Source organism: Bacillus rossius, assembly GCF_032445375.1.
Source record: "Bacillus rossius redtenbacheri isolate Brsri chromosome 4 unlocalized genomic scaffold, Brsri_v3 Brsri_v3_scf4_2, whole genome shotgun sequence".
Taxonomy (NCBI): domain Eukaryota; kingdom Metazoa; phylum Arthropoda; class Insecta; order Phasmatodea; family Bacillidae; genus Bacillus; species Bacillus rossius.
Window position 1 is genome coordinate 30,427,919 of NW_026962011.1, and position 24,677 is coordinate 30,452,595.

General features: G+C 42.5%; 1 protein-coding gene across 1 annotated transcript in view; it reads left to right on the top strand.

The window, feature by feature from the left end:
- The first annotated feature begins 14,787 nt into the window (after window positions 1-14,787).
- Window positions 14,788-24,677, top strand: part of LOC134542078 (tensin-1) — a 570,362-nt gene continuing 560,472 nt past the window's right edge. The window contains exon 1 of the mRNA XM_063385992.1: window positions 14,788-15,104. Coding sequence (XP_063242062.1) covers window positions 15,024-15,104 — 81 coding nt within the window. The 5' untranslated portion in view covers window positions 14,788-15,023. The remainder of the gene's footprint in view (window positions 15,105-24,677) is intronic.

The window sequence follows — 24,677 nt, forward strand, 5'->3', positions numbered from 1 at the left end:
AGTTTTCCATATAATGAAAATCTTTGTTTCCTAGGAGCGGAAATCGTCCCAGCCCGAGCGTCTTTCAGCATCGCCGAAGCACGGTGCGCACTCCGCAAATGGGAAGGCTTCAGCGGGAAGGATAATTGTATCAGACTGTCTTTAGAAAACAATGAGAGATGTGTAACACAATTATGCTTAATGATGCAAAGTTTCAGGTTACATTGCTGTCCTTTCAGACCATCTAATACAATAATGTACTGTTGGTTTCTGATTTTTTTTTTGTGTGTGTGTGTGTTTCACACTGGATTCTGTTTCCATTTAATTATGTGGTTATCGTTCGTTTCTGCTGTAAGCCAGTCTGTTTGTTTCTGTTGTATTTCAGTGTGTTACTTCGCTTTAAAGGTGTGCAAGTATTTCGCGCTCATACGGAATATGAGCTGACAGGCCTGCGCGCTGCCAAGGCGACGCGACGGTGTTCCCAGAGGGCAGTGAGGTCAGAGGCCGGGCCTAACCGCATCCCCCGCACAGTGGTGCGGACCGCGGCCCTGGGAGGCCCTCACCCCCACGTGCAGCCCTTCACGTCACAGGGCTCAACATCGGCCAGCCCTAGAGAGTCTCTCTCAACAGGCATCTGGAAGATGATCCTCTTTGTCGCTTCATGCAGTACAACATCGGGTCTTCGGACAGCACTGCGGCGAGGAAACACCCTTGGATACGGTGACCTCTGGGATAAACTCCACAGTACGTCTGTGCGTACTCGCCTGTTCGTTCGGCGCTGACTCGCGAGCTGGTTTCCGAGTCGATGCTTCCTCAAATCATTATTTGTCATTGGCAAAAAGTATTTCGAAACAAACCGTTCATCAACACGTGAGAAAAACCACGGGTAAAATGTTTGAACTATAACATGTCGCGAATAGGATCGGATAATTTTTCTGGTCTCTAGACAAGCTGCAGCAGAAGGTAGAGTAGAGTTATTAGTTGAATTCCAGGCACCAAAAAGCTTGCACCAGTCTGCATCAAGGTAGTCGAGGCCACAGAAACCAAACTCTTCCAGTATCTTCAATTGCCACAAACACAGCTTCTTCGCCCGACGCCAGCGACTGGACTTCGGGACTCGGGGGTGCATGACGGCGCCACGCACTCGCGGAGTGTACACTTTCAGGAGACCGAGCCGGGGCAGAGCGGCGGAGGACGTGAATAATGCCCTAGTTCCTCCCATTGTGTCGACGGGAGACGGGATTACATGTTAGCGACGAGTCTGTAACCACCCTTGTTAACATGGGTATCTATTTCCACCCGGAGGAAGTGGTTATACCATGTAGACGCCTGGTGATGGAAAGGGGGGGGGGTGGTGAGGTACTAGCTTCCCCTGTTATGTAAATATCGCCACTCCTTTGTCCTCGGTATGTGCCCCTCCCCCACTCCGCTAGTCCCTCTAACTGCTGCCCCATTTAAAACGGGACCGGGCGAGACAGACTCGATGAACGTGCCATACATTCGCTATAAGGGCTTGCGCGTGGCGTCCAATTACACGGCTTCTCCCCGATGACGCAGCGAGCCGCCTCGTGCTGCCCGGAGACTAGCGCGTGACTCACCAAACCCCCGATCACCCTCGAATTTTTTTTTCCCTAACCTAACTTATTCCAAGTGTACTGGGTTGGGAGGGATCCGGGTTAGGCCGAAGCCTGTAAGCTTGATCATGCTGGGTTACAACCATGCAAGCATCGCGGGATTGGCCAGCCATGGCAGCGATTGATGCCATGACTAGGGTTACCAGACACTGATAACAGAAAAGGAGGACATTCACCTCGCAAAAGGAGGACATTTCACTAAAAAGGAGGACAATATTTTATTTTTTTTAAAAAGCCATGAATTAATTACAATGGAGTACGATATTTTACAATGTTTTGGAATTTAATACAGTTTCAGTATAAAGAATCAAAAAACTACGCATATACAGCATATTAAAAACACGTGCTTCTGCATGTGCTGCTACCTGTCAAGCTGTCATAGAACTACTTACTAGTGGGGTGACTCTGCGGACAGCGCATTAACGCGCACCGCGCGCTTTACTCAGAGTGTAACTGCAGGAATTATCTCACTTCATAAAAAAGCCGGACATTTTGGAGAATTAAGAAAAATCCGGCCGGACGCAAAAAAATACATAAAAAGGAGGACATGTCCTCCTTTTGCCGGACGTCTGGTAACCCTAGCCATGACTAACTCTGGACTATGAGCGGTTAAGGCGGACCCAGGTGAAGCCCTGCACAGACACAGGGATAACCCTGGGCGCAGACATGCGGGGAGCAATGTGGACAAGAGGGTGGTTCAGGAAGCTCGTGAAGGACTTGACCTCGCCCTTGGAGGGCCACTCTCTCGGGCCCGGATCACTCCGCGGCTGAACCAGCCCCATCGCCGGTGTCACAGTCAACGAGTTGCTCGACGGGGCGGCAGTCGGCCTGCTCGCGACCTTGTGACCTCCCTGTGGGCACCAGACCTCTCGTGTCCTGTGACAAGAGACATGTTCTGAGCAGTCGCCAGCATTTACTACGTCTTCAGTTGTGCCACGGTTGTTTCTGAAATCCCGAGGAAGTCTAATCACATAACGACCAACAGCAGCAGAAATGTTTATCACGACAGAGTACTGTATTTGGTGAAATAAATACCTAGAGTTACTTCAAACAAATGTTCTTTTATAGTTATCCAAGAATTGGTTAATCAATAAATTATTTCATCAACAGAAAGATATATAGTTTTTTAGATATAAAATCAATGTTGTAACGCGGGAAATTTGGTAAGGCCAACAAAATATTATGTTTGAGTCACGTAAATATTGGTTTTGTAAACTCAAGGTCGTATTAGTGAGATGACTATGTATGCTAAGTAACAACACCACACTTGCGTCTCCGATGCTAATAGCTTCGAAGTTATTAAGGCGAATCAATATAGACGTGTCTCTATTTCTCTCTCATGGCCTACCTGTATGTTTCGGCCCGGTTTTGAAGACTTTTACATAAATAAAATTCGGGGCCACCACAAAACATTTTTGTCGGTACATACCCCTCCAAAATTATGTGTTAAAAAATATTTTTTTTTGTCGCCAATGAATGGTTTTGCTGAGGCTAGACAATTATTTTTTTTGAAGCCACAAAATACTTGGCTCAGAACTTGCCATGAAAAGGGACATTCACTAAAACAATGACATCTATAAAATATCAGTACGCCGTTTAGTTTATAATAATTTTGAAATAACCTTAAATAAGGTGCATTAATGGTATAAAAATAAATAAATCACATAGAAAGAAAATTTAGTGTGAATATAGCTAGGTAAAACAATAAACACATTTGTGTGATTAAATATAAGTAAAGGTTTAAAGCAATCGAGCTATTCTTCTACCAGTATATACTTCACTCTTTAAATATTTTTAAGTTTGTTCAAACTGTTTGCATGAACACGCATAGTCGAAAACAGTCGCTTGGTCAAACATAGCATCATAAAGGAAAGATAAAGACTACCAAGATAAAAAAAAAACAGAGAAAGGCGAAATTTGAGTCCGCACCGTAGATTTTCCGTGAATAAGTCGGAATAAAATCATAAAAAGTGTTTCGTATTGATATGGAATCTCTCTAATACCTTTGAATATATATACTGTATAGAAGTCGCGAGTGGATAGGATTTACTCTACGTTTTTCAAGAGCGTAAAATGAGCAGCTTGGGAACTTCACCGCTGCAGTGCGCTGCCGTAACGCCCTGTATCGTCTTAGTTGTTGTGTACACGTTAGAATGCAGCACTGTCGCCCGCTGTCATTCCCCGCACCCCTCATCCATCATTCACTGCAGCTCAAGGTCGTTCAACGGGAGGGTGGGGAAGGGGTGTTTGAAGAGTTAGACACTTGTCCGCTAGGGACCACCACAAGTCGATGCCCTAGAGATGGTGGCGATTGCGGCGGTGAATTAACCAACTACCTCAAAACCGTATTAGAAATTTTAACCTGGGCTGGCGACTTCTATACAGTATATATATTCAAAGCTAATACATTGGTTGCACAGAGTAATATAACGCTTACAGAACAGATAGAAAGTGTCTGTAGTAGCTAAAGTAACACACGCACACTTCACGCTGCATCTCATTCAAGTGTCTAGTGAAAGTCCAGTCGATGTTGGTGTTGCCCAGTTTTGCAGGGGCAGGGATCGTCACGGGCATCATGCCGCATTGCGCGAGCATGAAGGCATTCAGCACTGTTTTATCGCTGTCGGCATTTACATTTAAGTCTGCTAGGACTTCCAGTGACGACATGATGTTATGAATGCGCCTACACTGGTACGATGACGTCGCAGACAAAAACAAACACGCACAGACATGATCCACCCATAGTGAGCTCAACCGTTGTTGAATCATTATTAGTCTCGTAAGTTATTAGTGATTCAAATCTGAAGAACTTAGGACCGACCGACCGACCATTACTGTAACGATCGAATAGAAGTTTTCACATAAAAACAGGCAATGGCGGCTCCAGGAAGACCTATCGGGCAGGGCTCTCACACACAGGAGGATGCAGTTAATAATCATTACATTTGCCCTTGGGATATTCACAAAATATATGGTCTCAAATACTGAAAATTAGTATTTTCGTACAAATTTTTATTGAAAGAAGAGTTTAGCACATTAACGAAAGTATTTCAATTAACATTAATATTCCCTACAAAGAAATAAGAAGTAAAATTTGGGCTCATAACGGGCTATCGCCCCCTGCGCCCTTCCTCTGGAGCCGCTCTTGAAAACAGGTCGATTAACACTACCAACAGATGAAATTTCATCGGCTGAAATGAACAATAAGATTTCAATTGTGAACCGATTCCGCACAGGTCGTGTGCTCAGCCTTGCTGTGCACTCGCGACTCGCGTATGAACCCAGCTTCACGAGGAAAGTAGGAGTGTACATCAGCTTCTCTCTTTATCACAGAACACAACCCTCGGTCCCACGGCGGCGCCGTGACTTGACGGCAGATGTCGCGCTGAAACCTGAGAGTCCCCCCAGGTATCTCGTTCCCGTGCAGGGCCGCCACGAGGCGAGGAGAATAAGTCTAAGTTACCGGTTGTTCCGATGTCATTACTTTCGTTGTATGCGAAGGGACGTCCGCCGACAAATGGGCGGAGTCTTTTTTTGAAATACGAAGCCGAAGAGCACGGCAGATGTATAGTCGGAAGAGGGGAGGCAAAGAGGGATGAGAGCTCTAAGAAAGGAGAGACAACGGTGGGAGGAATTGTGAGTGAAATTTCACCGTGATAAACAGCTGCAGATTAATAAAAAAAAAAAAAATGTGATCGAATCTTTCAGTACTCGTCAGTGATGTGTAAAATCTATCCTCGGTAACGAGAAAATTCATGAGTTCTCATGTTGCAAATACATTTAAATAAGAAACTCGGGCACGAAATGTAACGTAAGAGTTCTTTAAAATAATGCTGAGTGTGATTAATTGTGTTCTCAACTACATTACTGGACGCGTATCACTCGTAGTTTCCGTTCCCACCGCTAGAATTCGCTGCCAGAGCCGCTACGTTGACTATTGAATCATTTTATTAGTAGACCGAAATTTTAAACTATATAATTAAATGTATCCGATAAAAGTGTAAACGTCTTGAAAAATACTTAACCCCAGCTTTGGGCCTGATTTTCCATTATAATTTTTTATTAAAATACTGCCTATCTTGTTAAAATTAATTAAACAGTTAATACTATAAAGTTTCCCTTCAAGTTTGTGAACTTTGGTTCGCGCAATCGGCCATAGATGGCAGCGCTGTAGTTGTTACACACTTCGGTCGAATTCTCGAAATTACTCCCACTAAATGCTGTATACCGAGAGCTAAGATATCACGCATAAAAATATTCTTTAATAAGTAATTTGTAATCCACTTCCGCGTCACCCTGAGAAACTATGGATGAAAATAGTATTTTATTTTGCTTTTGCTTTTATTTCAATGAATCAAAATTTTTATGGAAACCTTATAACTTTTTGTAAATTAATTGAGATATTTCTTGTAATTTAAATGTTTTGTAATGAATAACAGTATATCCCTTAACCCCATAATATTGCATCTGACACTAAATCGCAGAACGTGGCAGTCCGAATTAAAAACATGATATCGAACTTACAAAGTCTAACAACTCTAATTTAGACTTAGATTCAAATTAAAACTTCAAATTAAAAATATTTTGACAATTTATACATTTTTTAATTTACTGTGGTTACCAACATGATCGACGTTCATGATGAAATCAAAATGTTTCAGAAGGACTTAAAAAATGGACATATTGCGCCAAAGCAAAGAAATATTAAGATAGGACCACCAATGTTTGAACTGTATTTGTAGAGATGACATACGTGGCAGATACGTATTCAAATCAATTTATAATGTCTGAAACAGCACTAAATGAGGTAAAACCCTTAGTTTTAAATTTGGAAGAGACTATTCCTAGTTTAATGATATGCTGAAGAACGGTGTGACGGGTTGTGAAGGAGGGGGGGGGGGGTTCCTTCTAGAAATCTCGCTGCCCCAGATGTTGGCAATCCTCGACACACCAGATACGCAGAATCTCCAAGATTCACAGATGAATGTTGGACACGAAAACGCGCCCCCTCCAGAGTTCTCCAGAGTCTTCCAGAGATCGGGACGTCCCGCAGACGAGTGTGGGTGCAGCGTTATGAAGGTCTCGGGATGTGGGGCGTCCTTTCATCCCCGGGGTTTCTCCCGGGAGCTCCCTGGGTACACACTTGAACTTCACTTCGAGGGCGAGCAATCCTTTCTCAAACAAACTTCTGCTCCCTTCGCTCTCAACCTTCACTCTTTCTTTATTTATCGGGACCCTTCGCGGTCCCTGCTCCATACCTTTCACGTCGGGAATTCCGAACTCTGCTGCCTCCTAGGAGACCTGTGATCTGTAGAGCTTCCACCTAGTGTCGCTGGAGACTATCACACACACGGACGAGAATGAGCAGATGTGGGACAACAGAGAAGTTTCTGTCGTAGGTTCAAAAGGAAGCAGTCTGATCCGTCTAAACTATAGTTTAGACAGTCACGTGTGTCAAAAGAGCAGGTCATGGTATAGTGCGAGTCAGACGTCGTGCCAGTCGAGCTCCACAGTTGGTTGGAACGGCCCGGCAGAGACAAATAGTGGGCGGGGAGCCCTACGGAACCAAATAGTGTCGGAGTGCTGTCATAACTTAGAAACACATAACTTAGAAACACACAACATAGAATTTTCTACGTTAAGCCAGTTCTAATTTGTATGTTTCTAAGTTATGATGTTACTAACTAACGTAGTTCGGCGTTTTTTTTCTAAATTACACAGAGAAAAAGGTTTGTTTGAATCAAACAAATATTTTTTTTTTATATATATGGCGAAATAAATATTTACTTGGTGGAACAAAATATTTTGTTAGTTTAACCAAACTCTGTAAGTAACAAAAATAATTTGTTACACCTAACCAAATATATATTTGAGTTGACAAAATCATTTTGTTGGGTCAACAGTCAAAATATTTGTTTGAATTAACAAAATATGTTTATTTCGCCATATATAAACAAATATTTTGTTGAGGTAAACAAACATTTCTCTCAGTGTACATATTTAAAAATATGTCAGTTATAAGGGCCGCTTGCAGATTCAGCTTAATAAAATCTAAGCAAAAAACTTTGCAGTTTAATCAAATGGAAAAAAAAAACTTTACTTTTCCTCAAGTAACGACTGTGCAAGCTGGCCTAAGTAGTGTGCTTATAAGTAGTAATAGTTATAAGTGACATGAAAAATGAAAACATAAATCCACAGAGAGCAAGCCTAAATCAGCTGATGTCAAACAGATGGATACAAAAGCGAACCTGAACAGGGATTATGGACAACACGACGACGGCAGCACAGACGAACACAATTAAACTTAAATTCAAACTGCACTAGAATTCCGTGTAAGTAATTTAGTCATGACAAACATTAATAGAATCACAGACGAACACAACGGGCTAACAACGACGAGACAGTTTCAACAATAAGAGTAAATGCAGATCTGTCTGCCAGGACCCGATTTAGGGGAGGGCAACCGGGGCGAAAGCCCCGGGGCCTCCACAAACGGAGGGCCCCCACAATAATTTCATATAATTCTTGTCTCCGATTATATTTATGTATTTTTTTTAAAATACTAAGAGAATCTACTTGATTTCACAATAAATTATTTATTGGAAAACTCGACAGAAAAAAATTGTTCATTTTATTTGGAAAATAATTTGGGGCCATGGGGGCCTCCGCTCCTCTGTTGCCCCGAGGCCTCCAGACCTCTAAATCCGGCCCTGCAGACAGACAACAAAACCTGGAAAACGCAGCAAATATACGAACACAACGATGAAGATAAACAGATATTATGGACAGCACAACGACGACGACACCGACGAACACAGTATAGGTTTCTCATGACGAAACATTTGCGACGTTTCGGTAACTGGCATCCGTTCCCGTCATCAGGCACAGGCAGACTGGTATCGGACACACTAGATGAGCAAATGGCAGGCGAGGGCTCCCCTTGAAGTGGCGCATGACCAAGGAATTGCGTTAAGACCAAAAAAATTTCCCCATTGCACGAATCATTTAAGGAACGTGTGTAAAGAACTGCCTCGCCTCAAGTCACCTCGAGGATGTTCCACCACGACTTTGCCAGCGGGAACAACCGCTCTGGCGGTAGTAGGTATTTGGGGAGTTCGCTCGGCGGGGTCCGGCCACCAGGGGGCTCACACACGTGCGCGCGCCGCGACGCGGAAGGCGGCGGGGAACCACGGCGAGGCTCGGTAATGACGCACCGGCGCGCGGGGGTATTACAGGCCGAGGCGAGACAAGGGGCTCGGGGCCTCCAAAAGGACCCGCACCTGGCGTCGGCCGAGAGTGCGCGCTCGTGACCACGTCGCCCGAGAATTGGAGTGTTCTATGTCCATTGAAGTAGGAACTGAGATATGAGCATTTGAAAGTTCAAATAACTATGAATAGCATGACATAGAACAAAATAATATTGGTCTTAAATTAAGAACAAACATTTTTATGTGCGTAGACGTGTGTGGATATAGTACAAATGAATACTAATATTAATTTCGTGTCCATAGCATAAAAAAACCTAAAAAGTGGACATAGAACACTCCAATACTCAGGCGGCGACCAGCCGCCCACGTGACGGCGCGGCCCATTCATTCCTGGAGTCGCGCTGCCCCATCCCCCGACGCAAGCAACAATACACGCATTGTGCGAGTGTTTCAGAAACACACAAAACCACGCGAATTTAAAAACCGGCTCAAGATATCCGAAAGTGCCTGTTCAAGAAAAGACTTTTTAAGAATCTTCTGAGGGCAGATGAGAAGATCTGTTTCCGTGTTTTTGTTTTAAAAATGAATTTTATGGGGAGAACTCAAAAGGGCTAAAAACGCGGGGTTTTTCAAAATAATTTTTAGTCGTGAAACACCCAGTGAATAATCTTGAAAGAACTCGAAGGACTTTAATTACGCCAATGTCTTCATTTATCCGCCATGTAATGTTATGTTTACTGCTCAGATCTCGCAGTTGCGCTGTGCACGACGAGAAGACTGCTAGCCATTGCCGCGACGCCTGACCGGTGACCGGGGAGGGGGGTGGGGGGTGGTCCATGGCAGCGACAAGAGGAAGAGCTGCGTCACTGCGCAGACAGCGCGAGGTGACTGACGGCGCAGCGCCTGTCCGCGGGTCCCGGGGTGAACGACCAGCAGGCCTCGACGACCCTCTGACCGCACCGGACACTGTGCGAGCGGAGAGCTGGGCTGGAGGGTGAGTGGCACTTGCCGGCCTCACTTCGTGACGGGCTAACAGAAACATCAAGTAATACGTAGGAAAAGAAGCATTTTTGAAAATACACTTCATTAAGCGCGTTATGGGGAAAAAAATTATGAGAGTGGGTTTTGTACGATTCGCGCGCACCATGCAACGAAATTTCCACAGGATGAAAACAAAGTTACATACAAATAAAAATTATATATGAGCTTTTAAATCTTAAATTTTAGTGATCGATATTGACTACTAAACCATATCATCAAAAACAAATATTTATTGGAAAATAAGTGATAGAACACTGTATCTATAAATTTCTTAAGTTTATTGATATAATAACATTTATTGTTACCGTATTGTTACGAATTATTATTCAAATGAAAATAATTCGTCGTGTGGGAAAACTACTGGGTTCGTAAATGGATACCTCAATTAAAGATTTTACTACACAGTTTTATTGATTTCCAAAATTTGTATCACTAACAAATAATCTTCTAAAAATGCCAAATAATCAATTACACTTAAAATTTTCACTCCCCGGTCACTCGGTTTTTACACACTGCACGCCTCGCTGGGCCGCACCTCTGGCGCAACTCTTGCCGCAGCACCCCTCGTGGACCTCCGTCGCGGGACTCCGTCGCCACACTCCGCCGCTGCCGTCGCACTTCCTTTCACCGAGCCCCGGCTCGATGCTTTGCTCGGAACTTCGCTCGGGACTCTCGTCGCACCCGCGACACTATCGCGATTCAACTGCACTCACCGAGAAACTCCGACACACCTGCGACACTATCGCCCCGAAACTCTGCCGCACCAGCGACACTATCGCCCGGATTAACTCTTCTCCCAACTGAACTGCCCGCCCTGGAACCTTCGTCCAGGGACTTCGCCGCTGCACCGCGGAAAAACTCCCAACTCCACCTGAACTCTGAGGCCGGCATCCCGGGCTTATATAGGCCCAGGCACCACTTCTAGAAGTGACGAGCTCGGCTGGGGCCTGTCGCGTCATTCCGCGCCGACCCGACGGCAGAATTCTCGAGACACGCGTCGGCGGCTCCCGTAAATCCGCAGCTGTCAGGTGTCAGATAACGTGTCAAAGGCAGAGCGTCGATAGGAGAATGGTGGGAAGGAGGGGGGAAGCGACAATCCTTGTAATCTACCAGGCGCGCGTGGCACGTCTCACATTGCGACACGTCTCACGTTGCGGCGGCCACATGACGTCAGTGGCCGTGCGGGGCCGCCAGCCAGCTCCGTACCTGCACGCGCCGCTGCCCTGCTCACGTTCGTAACATTATGTATATAATTTATATTCATTATAAATTATTACATTATTACTGAATAAATAATTAAAATAATTGATATAAATATTGATTAATTTCGTTATAAATTAAATTTATATATTTTATTTTATTAAATTTAATTATTAAGATTATAAACACATTTATATTAATATTGAGTACTATATTTTTTTTTAAATTTAATTGAATTTATTCTTTACAACCTTATTTATAATATCACTCTAGTAAATTTATTATTTAATTTGTATTAATTATTTGCATAGATAATTAAAGTTTTTTTTACTAGGTACGCCAAATAAGTCTAACTTCTAACGCGCATACATAAATACATGCACATTTTTTTTTAAAATTAGTAGTACTTTATCATGAATATTAATGCCAATTCGTGTTAAATGTTTAATATCTTACTTTTGTACGAAATACATTTTATATCCAAATTCTCCAAAAATAATTATTTTTAAGGCCGTGCAAGTCGGAATTTTCTTTGATTTATATCCTACGTAGGCAAAATATCTTCTTAACAGTCTTTCGTTTCGGAGAGGATATTGTTTATAAACAACACCCATAATCATTGCCGTCCCATTCTCGAATTTTGAAACGAATTATATTAAAATTTTCAAGTTATTTAGCAGCAAAACCACGGAAGTATACACGTGCGTAAGACTATTACCATCTGCTACAAAAGCAAACTCAAGAGTGACAGTGCAACCAAACTTTAGAGTAGTTATTATATATACATATACATACATATATATATATATATGTGTGTGTGTGTGTGTGTGTGTGTGTTTTGTGAGTGTGCGTTCACAATAACGGTAATCATTTCGAAAATTTAAGATTGAATAGCATTATAGCCACTTAATATTTTAAGATGCTAAAGAACAATATTTAGGTTATAGAAAAACAATTAGTATCGCTGAATACAAATCACACCTTTAAATCATACTATAGTTGGTGCTTTATTTCCATATTGGTAATGGCTGAGACACTTCGGGTGTCTCATGTGATTATGTTTAGTGTTTATTATGTTTTATTATAGTTTTAACGTAATTTTTTTAAGTAATGTTTTCATATTTATTTTTATATAAGTCTTTACTAGTTTTAGTTAATATTTAATCAAGTACTGTGGTTTACCGTGCGGCCATTGACCCCTACTGAATGGACTTGTCCACGCATGAGAGAGGGGGAAATTAGCGGTGGGAGGTGGATGACGTCACGGGAGTCTGACGTATGCGGCGAGCGGACTTTTTGGACTCTAGGCTGTGCGAGTCGAGTCGAAGAAGCTTGCGGGCGATTGACCGACGGCGGGTCAGTTGTGAATATGAGATCCCAGGGTAACTCCGTGCTCGGGAGTCGGGACGCGACCCACACTTCGGTATGAACAGTTAACCATGGAGACTGCTACGCGGAGTTATCGTCGCCGCGGCCCGCATCAGCTGCATTATATTTTGGATAACCTGTAATGTACGGCAACGTATTTCGCGTCAACGATTTTAAACTTTTTCGCAAGTCGCGAGTGTTAATCCACCACGCCCCGAAGTGCGTCGACCGGCGCCATTTGACTGTGCAACATGGTCGTCTACGCCCAGTCTACAGCCCGGGTACCCGAGGCGCTACAGTTTGGTAAATGTCTACGGCACGGCGAGCACCAATGTAAGTAAAACCTTAATTTTATTAATGGTGAAAGAAGAGGTTGTTTTTGGGACGGTAGCCAAGATTTCGTGTGGACTCTCCCCCCACCCCACCCTCGCGCGGCGATGGACAGACTTTGACTCATGCGATGGCAAGGTTTTTTGTGCCGCAGCTAACGTGATCGCTACGGCCGGGCGTCACGTATAGCATTTGTAAATTTAATGTCGTTTTTCACATATTTTTTTTTTACTTGTCTGTAGTTCATGTATTCTAATTTATCGGGAATAAATTTAAATGTTTGTATATAATGTAATTGTTTTGAACGCTGCAATAACCTACTGCACACCCAATCAAACTTGTAATTTAGTTTTGCGTCTCTACTGCGTTTACGCAAGTGACCTTGGCGAAGTCAAGGTTAGCGGGGTTGAAAAATAATGCTTGTAACTGGCGGTGCAGGTAGAGATGGACGTGGGCTGTTTGCCCCCGCACGGGGTAATTTTTTACACCCCACATGGCATAGTAACTAACTTCAGATAAGTGCTTCGTAACCCCGGTCTAGTGTCATCTCACACCTCCCAACCCCCAAACGCCACTGGTCCTGGGATCCAATCAGCCACCCTGTGACTGCGATCTGTAAACACCTTCCCCCTCTTCATCCATAACCCTTTCAGGCAAACACTTCGATAGGATAAAATATATAGAAATGTCTCGTGAGCGTAAATCATAATGTTACCAAAACGTTTAAAGAATCAACAGTCCATACTGCATGAAATAGTTTCATATTTTTTACAACCTTGAATGTGCATTATTTATAATTTATCTTGAAGTGTATTTCGCATTAAAAAAATTAATATTGCTAACAATAAACAGTGTTAAAAACCATCTCTATCGATTTTTCGGTTAAAAAACAAAAAAAAAAATCCCTCACAATTTTCGCGACTGCTATCAATCAGTTAGAAAGTGCCAACTTAAACTGTGTTTCCAATTCAACATTTATATTTTTCTATTTTTTTTTTTCGCTGACGTAACCGGGTGCGCCTCACGCCGGATGGCTTCGTGGAGGAAGCTCCCGAAACAACCCTAGCTGCGCCCATGCCTGAAGGGGGATTCCAACCCGCAAGATTTCGGCTTCTTCGACCACTATAGCTCTGCTCATGTCGATTCGTGTGCGCGAACAAAAAAAATTAAAATATATTAAGTTTAAAGTTTCGATTTTATGTTTTCCAGCGTTGATGTGTGTCTAACGTTTAGACAATTTAACTTCCTATTCTGTTCGACACCAACTGATGATATGAGAATGGTGCACAACGGAATGAACGTATTGGGGGGGGGGGGGGGGAGGTAGTCTCTAGAGAAACCCACCGTATCACGGTAACGTCCGTCACGTTTCCCACGTGCGGGAATATAACCAGGACCACACCTGACATTCAACTCCTTGTCGCGGGTTTGAAGATGTGGACTCCGGAGGAAAATTCTTGCGAGAGGAAAGAGTCGGAGCTTTGAGGTATCCCCGCGGCTACCTGAGGGGCCATAATGCCAAATTCGAATGCTGAGGTGGGTCCCCTGCATCCTCCAGCCACGATCCTCCCACAAACGCATTCCTGAGCGGCTTGTTCGGGCACCCCAGGGTTCCCCGGCTGTTGTGAAGAAGAAGTTGGGTAGGGGGGGGATGAAGATTTACCGTGCGAACCAGCATCTCACGACCTCGCGACGAGAGAAGAGCGTGATGCGCATTCCAGGGCCTAGCCGCGGACCGACACCCTCCATTCTCGCTCGCGCGGAAGGCATCAGACCCCCGCGGACGCAGTGAATGGTGGGTGTAAGGGGTGGAGCGGAGGGTGTGGAGAAAGGTCAGGGTCGCCGCGCGATGCAAGAGTGAAAGCCACCCCTCTCCCGCGCGCTTTGTCCGGGGGGTGGGTTCGCGATTGTGCCCTGTCCCGGAAGGGGTAAAGGGGCGGCTGGAGCCCGCGGCGTGGAGGGGGAAGGGTGCGATCCAGGGAGAAGTAGGGGAGGTGGCGCGGGAGGCGCGCGACACGCAGTGTTGGCCGGGCCGCCTCTGGGAGCGCTGGTGTTTCGCGCCGTCGCCGTCGGTCCCTCGCGCGGCCTTGGCTGTCGGCACGTGGCCTCTGGCCGGACCCGCCCCGCCCCCCCCGCCGGTTCCGCGAGCCGCGGCACGCCCTGTCCCGGGAAGGGTCGGGCGATACCAGGAGAACACAGTCTGGTGACCTTGACATTGGGTGATAGCGCAGTGCGGGTCTTGGAAGTGTCCGGGTGTCGCAAGATGCCGTGGTTAAACGCGTGCCTCTGCCACCAAGAGAAGAAGAGGCCCAGCATCAGCCCGCCGATACATCTCTTGCTGAAGGTGCGTGACGACAACCTTGACTCCGCCGCTGTGATTGGCCGGACACAATCAACACAGTATTGCCACACTGCGCAACCCAAACTGGAGCAGCGGCCTGGCTACAACGGACCTAAACTTAACGCCTATTCATTTGTTTTATTTTTGGTCCCTTTAGCCTTCGAAAAATCAATGCTGCTACGGTTGGTAGTGTTGATTATTATTTTAAAAAAATATATTGACAGAATGAAATCCATTATAGCACAAGTTGCAAAAACAAAAGAAAAAAATGTTATGCTTCGGAAATTGGGCCATGTTGTTTATAGCTTAACTCCATCGTGCGAATTTAATACACAAAATAAATGATTTGTGCACATTATAGTCAACACTATAAGTTTATTATTTATTAAAGTTCTGAAATGACGTAGTAGAAAGTTAATAGTTTTTGTTTGGCCGAAAACATATCACGATTTCAGCAATGGTATAAGGCGAGAGTTAAACTTAAAGCAAACACTACTTAATACTAATACCAGGCTTGTGTAAATGCTTATCGATATGTAAGATTGTAGCTAACCAGGTTGAATTACACGGAGTTTCAATTATTATGAATAATTCTGTGGCTGATTGTGACAGGACGAGTGTTCTAACAGAGGCCAGAGGCTTCATGTGGTAGTAGGCTCATCACTTCCTCCGACAATGATCGCTGCAGGAGTCCCTTATCTACATATTGACCGGCTTCGTGTTGTAGTGGTAGCGTGCTGTCTCGCAGTACGCGTGATCAAGCTGCAAGACATCCCGCAGTTCAGCTGAGTTCTGATACGCCGTGTATTTACGGTCTGTTGTTTTGGGGATGTGGCGTCACACGTTACGCTGAGAACTAGAGGCTTACTTCCAATATTTTAATTTCTTTTAGGACGTGGTTATTTCTAGGGACGTAACTAGAGGGAGCAGACAAGGTTTATGGCCTGGGGGTAAGGGGTGCCAACCATGCTGAGTCATTTTTACCATAGATATTTACGTAAATATCGTAGCGTTTAGAACACCAAAATTGTTGGAGGGCAGATGAACTGAATTATTTTTTGTATTGAAGGATACTTACCTGTATATCTTCAAATATTTAAAAACTTTTTTTTAGCGTACTATCCAACTAACGATGTATTAAAAATAGTTAAAAATGAAATACCTGCAAATAAATCTTTTTATCAACCATCTAAGTGAAATAAGAAAAATTTGGAATAGTGGAATTGATATGAGGTGTTGACGGGAAAGGTTTTGGTTTCGTTAGTTTTTAAAAAAAATGGGGGGGGGGGGGGCGGAAGCCGCCAAGATGTGTTCTTGCTCCGGGCGGAAACTAGTTTAGTTTCGTTCCTGCTTATATCTCTACGTTATCACTGCTGTAGCAACGGGAGAAATAAAACTCGTTGGTATTGTCTACAAGTAGGCCTAGTTTTCATTTTGATCTTTTTTTGAAATTCTTTATTCTTGACGAGTTAGGCAAAAAAATAATAAAAGTAAACGCTGATGACCTAATTGGGTTATATGGAGAGTTGATGTGCTCTCCCACCTCCGTAAATTAAGATCCTAACTCTTTGAGGCCCTTAATTCGCACTTGTGGTAAGGCACTTCCCGCTCCAAATGATTTTTTTTCTATGGATGCGGTTGTGCATAATTGTCATACGCTGTTCATTACTGGATCGATCACGACACTCAAACATTTGTACACAACTGATGCACGTGTCATTAATGATCTCAAATCTAACCTTTCCCCAGACAATTTCGCGAATTTTCCGGATCTCTAATAGTCATCTGATTGCCCAGGCTATGCCTTTGACCCTTTGATTTTACTTTTCATTTTATTTTATTGCTCAAATATATTTCTCTACTTGAGCTATATATATTTTTTTTGAAATCTCTTAACACATAAACTTCTTGCTACTTCATGAAAATTTTATTTCTGCATTGATATTTTCAAATCATAATTAAAAAATGCAGACAATGGCCGTGAAGGCCTGCGATCGTCGTTCTTTCAAACAAAAGTACAAGCCAACCTGGAACGTCAATTTCGATGATGGTTTTGCTAATTTATGCTAAGAAATTTTGATATCCTTACCTGATAAATTATCCTCGATTTATTTTCATAAATACTTACAATCAAAATCTGTTAGAATTGTGTAATCACACCTTGCAATAAACACTTAAGTTTTTTATACGAAATCATGAATTGAAATTTGTATCGTCCAGCACTATACCTACGTGCTAATAAAATTTTAATTTGGCCATTAATGTCCATATTTAAGCAGGACACTAGACAAAAAAAAAAGTGAAAAGCACCGCCGCGGGCGCTATTGCCCTGCTTGTCATGTCCTGGAGCCGTCCGCGTACACACTGCGACATTTGAGCTGCAGCCACAGCATTATTTTTGACGGACAAACGAGGATGAAGATGTAATGTACGGCCTTTTGAGTGCTTTCAAGAATCTCTGCCGGGCGTTTCATGTCCAAAAAAAAATTTTTCCTGAAAAAAAAAAACACATTCTAACCATGTTCACTCTTCGAAAAAAATACCGTAATTAAACAAAATACTGAAAAAAAAATCACTACGCATCCGCCCCCAACGTTTTATTAAATCCTTTTTTCGTAAACAGACTCCACTCTGATATCCTTAAATGACTTGGTTCTTGATGAAGCTCTGCAGGGCCGGAACTAGGAGAATCGTTAGGGGGGGCAAAGCTTAATTTGCCGCCCCCTCCTTACCAACATTATAAAATACCCTTTTTCGTTAGAAGCGGTGGTTGAAATGATACCATTCACTTATACATAATTTAGAACTTTTATTTATCAAGTACACTAATTGGAGAACTAATACAATTAAATTTTTTATTATAATGAAGTAGACTGTTATCAAACTATTGTTTATTGTGTGCACAACAGTGAAAATTAATGTCTTACCAATAAGTTTATTAAGTACTAAAATTACATAAGGAACATGTGGTTCTGAATTAAGTATAATATTGTATTGATAACCATACAAAGGAATTCATTTAAAAATTTAATTTTTCGAGCATGATTAGCTGCAAAAGTGTTAATAATATCATCAAAATTGATCAAAGCAGCTCGTTTGTGTTCAATAGATATAATACTTAGATTTGTTAATCTCTGCTGGCACATCGTGCTTCTCAAATAGCTTTTAATAAGTTTAAGTTTGCTAAAACTTCTTTCACCTGACGCAATTGTAATTGGAAGGGCGAAAAACATTCTCAGAGCAGTAGTAATGTTAGGATGTGCCTCCTCCAGTTTATTTCTGTAGATAAGGCTCAACATTGTTGATGCTGTAGCATCTTTTAATTCATAGTCTACTGTTAATGCATGGTGCTTAAAACTTTCAATTTCAAATACGAATTCTTCTTTGTTAAGATCGGCACTGTGTTTCCTAATTCTGCTGCTTTGACTTTTAAATCCTCTACTTCCATTTTATGAATTTAAACAACACTAAAAAATCCAAACTTATTGTTAATGTTCTCCAAAGCCTTAAACCTGTTACTCAGTTCCATAATTAATCTGTCAGTGACTTCCAACATTACTTGATGTAAGTTTTTTGGACATACGCCATTGCTAAGCACTTTTTCTGTAGAAGAAAACTAAAAAATAAAATAAATAAGTAAAAATAACCAAAAGACAAAAGGCACAAATTAAGCAAAAAATTGCTGTTGTCAACAGAATATAAACACCACAAAATATTCCGTAACAGGAATATGGTCAACAAACAAAGAAAATCAAAGAAAAATGTACTAAGAGAACGAAAAAAAACCACAAATCATGACGACACAAAAATATTAAACCCAAATAAATTCAGCACAACAGTTGAAACGAGAAAAAACACGACAAAACAAAAAGACGAAACAAACACAATAGTTTTCCAAAACAGAATAGAACGATAAAAACCCCACAAATGATGACAGCACAAAAATATTGAACCCAAATAAATTCAGCACAACAGTTGAAACGAGACAATAACACGACAAAACGAAAGACGAAACAAACACAATAGTTTTTCCCAAACAGAAACAAGCGACGTTTCGGGAACTTCTATCTGCTCCCGTCCTCAGGCAGAGACGCACATGGTACGAAAACACAGGAGCGACTGAGTAGGGGCTGGAAAAATGAGCGTATTTATCAGAGAAAGGGCTACATCTTGCTCAGCCAAGTGATCACCCGCGCAACGGGTCCTTGAGATGCCAACTCTCATCGCAGTGGTTTTACTCACTCCAGACCACGAATTATGGTAATACGTGTTTCTTAGAGTGAAGTAACGCATTTGAAGTACGAATATATTTACAAATTATGCATAATCAAGTTAAATAGAATTTCTTAATTTCTCGGCTAACTTATTGGTTGCGATATGTACAATTTCAAAACTTTTTTTAATGACTAGTTTCAACTTGTTTTAGTGAACCACTCTTAATTTTTTGCCGCCCCCTGATATTTGCCGCCCGGGGCACATGCCCCCCATGCCCCCCCCCCCCCCCCCCCTTAGTTCCGGCCCTGAAGCTCTGCACAACACGGTATGTGTGTGCACGGAAGGTTAATAGCTGAAGCTCAGAACACGAGTGTGATTGGCGAGCGAGTGTTCCCCCCCCCCCTCCACCACCCCCGGGGTAGACGGCGAGGCACACGCCAGCTCTTGACCCGGACTCCCGCTATTCCTCGCTCACGCAATTAGCAAGTCGCCGACACTTCCAGTGGAGCTACAAGCGGCCAACCGCCGCGTGAACACCCCCTCCCCCCCCCCCCCCTTTTTCCACCTCCTGCAAGCAGGTTCTAACTAGACTAGTTTACACCAAACCAAAACCTTTCCCGACAACATCTCATGTCGTCACCAAATATTCATTCCGTTACACAATTCCGAATTTGTCATATACCTAACTTAGATGGTAAATAAATAGATTTACATCACGTGTGACTTCTCTCATTCAATAATCTTTAATTCCGACATACTCACGTAATTAAAATTTGTTTTACAGCGTTAAATTGAATATTTACTTACTTTGCGAAGGTAATAAATCAAATTCGAAAAGTAAAAGAATGATTTAAAAAAATCACAAATTTAAAAAAAAGCTTTTCTTTAACTTATAGAACAATCTTATGTGAAAAATTCAAACCCATTCCTTAACAAATAAAAAAAAAAATTATATATTTGAAAATGTTGCTGTGTGTGAAACAAGTGCGGCTACTGCAGAGTGCCGGCCTCAGACCCCTGGTGGGCGAATTCCCTTCACACGCTGGCATTCTGAAGGCAGGCGCTATCTTGTCAGACACGCAATCTCGTACACCAATTGTAGCGTGAATAGAGTGATACAGCAGTGTCGCGAGATTCACCAAGAAATGTCGCGACACTATTGACCTTGAAGCGAGTGTCACGTGTAGACGGCCGGGGCACACTCGCAGACACAGCTCTCACAACTTTCCGGCAGGTTGGATTTAGTGTCTGGTGTCGCTGCCTGCCAGGATGTCTAGCAATGCGTCAGCCACGCAAACCGCGCCGAAATAATGGTCGAAAGAAGAAACTATCCGATTAATTGAGTACATTGAATCGTATCCTGATATGGAATGTACAGTTCAAAGATTACAGAAATCGAATAAAAAAGGAATCGGGTTATCAGGACATTTTTCACGCATTTTTTTTCTCACTTTGTTTTCATACCTTCAAACACTCAGCTTTAAGTTCATTGTATATGGCTTCACAGCATTCAGGTACAATTTTAGCAATTTGAGACTTGGAGACTCTGAAAAGATGCGATTGTGATGGGTAATTCATACCTAGGGTAAAATAAAAACAAGTTTATATTCTGCGGAATATGTTGGTGTATAGTCACATCAAATAAATAATTATATACACAATTACCTGTAGCAAGGAAACGTAAAGTGATGGCCAGTCTTACTGCGGGTGGAACAGCCTATTTCATGCATGAATCTTGTTTAGCGATGACTGTAGATACTTTATCAAGTTAGTACTGAAAATCTGATCTGTTCATTCGGAAAATGGTTGTCGTCGTCTGCGTAATAGAATTAAAGATGCTGCTGTTGCTGCTGCTGCCAACTGGGAAGACATTATGTTCCCTCGTGAGCTACCAAGTGTCGCGATTGTGCCGTTACCTCTCGGGACTCGAGTGTCTGCCTAGGTCCGTTAGGACGCTTGCAAAACTGCTCTAGCTAGAGTCTATGTCGCGACACTATTTAAGGAGTGTCGCGAACTGTGAGAGCGCCTGTGTATGGACGCTAGTGTCTGATGTCGCGACACTATTGTCGCGCCATCAGTCTCACGTTAAGACGCAGCTTTTACAGAGTCAGCGAGTCAGTGATGAGCGTCATTGTATGATATGTGTATTTCAGTTAGATTTATACGCAGTAACTCCACTCGTGGCTCAAACCACGGTCACCTCCTGTGCTCCAAGCCCGCGAAATAATTGCATGGCTGAGCCAAATCCCGAACAAAGCACACGAAGCATGGCTGAAACCCGGCATGATTAGCCGTCAAAGGCTTCGGCCTGGGACGCACCTAGTCTTGTCCAAACCCAGACCGCTCCCAGACAAATACACTTAATTTTAGTTGGGTTAGGAAAATTTTAAAAATTGCGGGGCCTGTCACCCTCCCTCCTGCCCGCTAAATCCCTTCCGGAGATAAAGCGCGGCGGCCCCCAGGAACCCCGCCGACTGAATGGAGCGGCTGCTACCTGGCCGTGGACCGCGTGTCTCCGAGATGTTATCAATGCCCGCTGGCCTACCTGCTCCTCTTTCATGCCGAGCTGTAGTCTGGCCCGCCCGTCGGGGGCGTGAAGTACCTGGAACCTGGAACCAGGCCGCTGCTGCTCCGTCTGCACTGGCCGTAAACCACGTGCTTCAGGGGCGTCTCCGTATGCTGGACACCGCCTTCATGCGTGCAATAAGCATAACACTTATAAAACATACTGAATGTTTTCCATAAGACATAGTTATCACTAGGGATACCTGTATTTCGCGAATACGTTTCGTGTCAAGGTGTTTCACAAAATACTGCAGCTTTCCTCCTGTGGTTATTTGGCTGAGGTCGGTGAGAGGTGTCGTTCCGCTATTGACGGGGCCAAGTCACCGTACTGCTGCACCCTCACAATTTGCCATGACTCTTAGAAAAAAGCTACAGTGTTTTGTGAAATACCTTGACAAGAAATGAAATCGCGAAATACAGGTGTCCCTAGATCACATTAAACCCGTTTCATAGTCACGCCTTTGAAAATGCATGCTGTTGAGGGGCTTCTTAGTTACAAACCTTCCCCTCCCCTTCAAGTATTAGCGCCAATGATTTGCTTCAAATAAATCCACTGCTTTCCATCATGTTACGGTTTACCTTCTTCTATATATCAACCTATAGTCACACTTACGTTATTACCACTGCATTTTACGGGTCATGTTTAGAAAAAAAAATTGGTTGTCTGTGAAGTCGGTTTACGGACGATAGATTTAACGTGACGTCATAACAAAACATTAATGAAATGATTGCATACTTTTATGAATAAAATTGAATCATTTTATTGAATTATCATTATTTTGTATGGATACAAAGAAGGAGTGAAATGAAATCTACAATTTAATTGATAAATTTACTTTTATTTGCACTCATTAATTCAAATATGTTTATTACTTTAACGAAGAGATTATTTTAACTATAACTTTTATACATGTTTGCTATTTAACTTCTTCCAATCTGTGTTATTCTGTTAAGGATAGGACGATGATAGGAAAAGTAGGAAACGTATGGGAGTGTTTCAAGTTTAATGTGCCTCAAAAAAGTCAAATCGATGGTTGTTCCAATCGAGTGGAAGAGAGATATATGCGGCGCAAGCGTACAATGAGCGTAACGGGACAATGAGCGTAACGGGACAATTTTTCGTGCGTGCAGCCGGTGTTCATCGATTTATTAGACGTTGTCACGTCAAAATGTAATCAACCTCCCTTTTGCTAAAGTCTTGTTGGCCGACGGTTCCATGTTTACCTCGTGTGTGAATCTCGCCTTTTCCCACGCGTCTGCACGTGCAGACCAGATGCCGACACGTTCACGATGGGCGACAGCAGCGCTGTCAGGATACGTGCTTCAATTGTGTTTCGCACACTCCTCGCGTCTTACGTCTTTCGTCGAGAACCAACTTCAACCATACGCAGGAATCGGAGTTGTTTGATTTTCTACGTGATGTTGACTTTTTTTTCTCCTTTCAATAGTATCCATGAAATTGTTTGAGTTAAAGTTAGGCAGATGTATATCACACATTTCTTCGGCGACAAGCCAAACTTGAAACTGGAATGTTTGTGCAGCTGCGCCACAGTTTACAACACCGGGAGCAGCGAGCGAGAAGAGGTGTTGCCAACTTTGTACTTCGCTGGCGTCACGGAGCTCACTTTAATTACACTATTTTAAGTAATATTCTAGGTACGAACAAAAATAAAAGTTTTTTTTTTTTAATTCCATCGTGGGTTTATTTTCCAATACATAGTTTCAGATATTATAGTAACCTAATACTTAATTCTCTAGCTAAATATTTTTAAGATTTTTTTTTCAACCCCGTCTTAAACGGTTTTAAAAAAATAAACAAATTAACTCTAATTTAGATAAATTAATTCTTGGCACTCATTTTTCGTGCTTTTTACTTTAGTTCTGAAAATTTAGAAGGTTTTCCGTCGTACTCAAAACTAGGATGTAGTATTTATTTATTTTTTAAACTTTTTTTTACACTAATCGTAACTTATTGACAGAAAAACACGTTTTACATAATTCTTTATTTATTCCTACTTGGTTTCAATACAATATCTATAAATGAAGAATTTAAAAAAAAAAATGGTTGTCTGTGAAGTCAGTTTACGGACGATAGTTGAACGTGACGTCATGACAAAACATTGATGAAATGATTGCATAGTTTTATGAATAAAATTTAATCATTTTGATTGAATTATCACTATTTTGTAAGGATACAAATAAGGAGTGAAATGAAATCTACAATCAATTTAATTGATAAATTTACTTTTATTTGCACTCATTAATTCAAATATGTTTATTACTTTAACTAAGAGATTATTTTAACTATAACTTTTATACATGTTTGCTATTTAACTCATTTAAATCTGTGTTATTCTGTTAAGGATAGGACGCTGATAGGAAAAGTAGGAAACGAATGGGAGTGTTTCAAGTTTAATGTGCCTCAAAAAATTCAAATCGATGTTTGTTGCAATCGAGTGGAAGAGAGATAGATGCGGCGCAAACGTACTTTGAGCGTAACGGGACATAGAGTAACGTGACAATAAGCGTAACGGGACTCTTTTTCGTGCGTGCAGCCGGCGTTCATCGATTTATTAGACGTTGTCACGTCAAAAAAGCGTTACTACAAACTTTACAACATTATTGTAACTAGACCGTCTGCATAGATTTCGAGAACTCTTGTAAGGTAGGTTTTTCAGAAGAGCTTTGTAACGACATACTAACCGCACTCAACGTTTTCACGTCGCCCTCGCTGTGTTCGCGATGGCCACGGCGGCAGTGGACAGGTCCCCTACCTCCGTCGACTGCTTCTCTGAT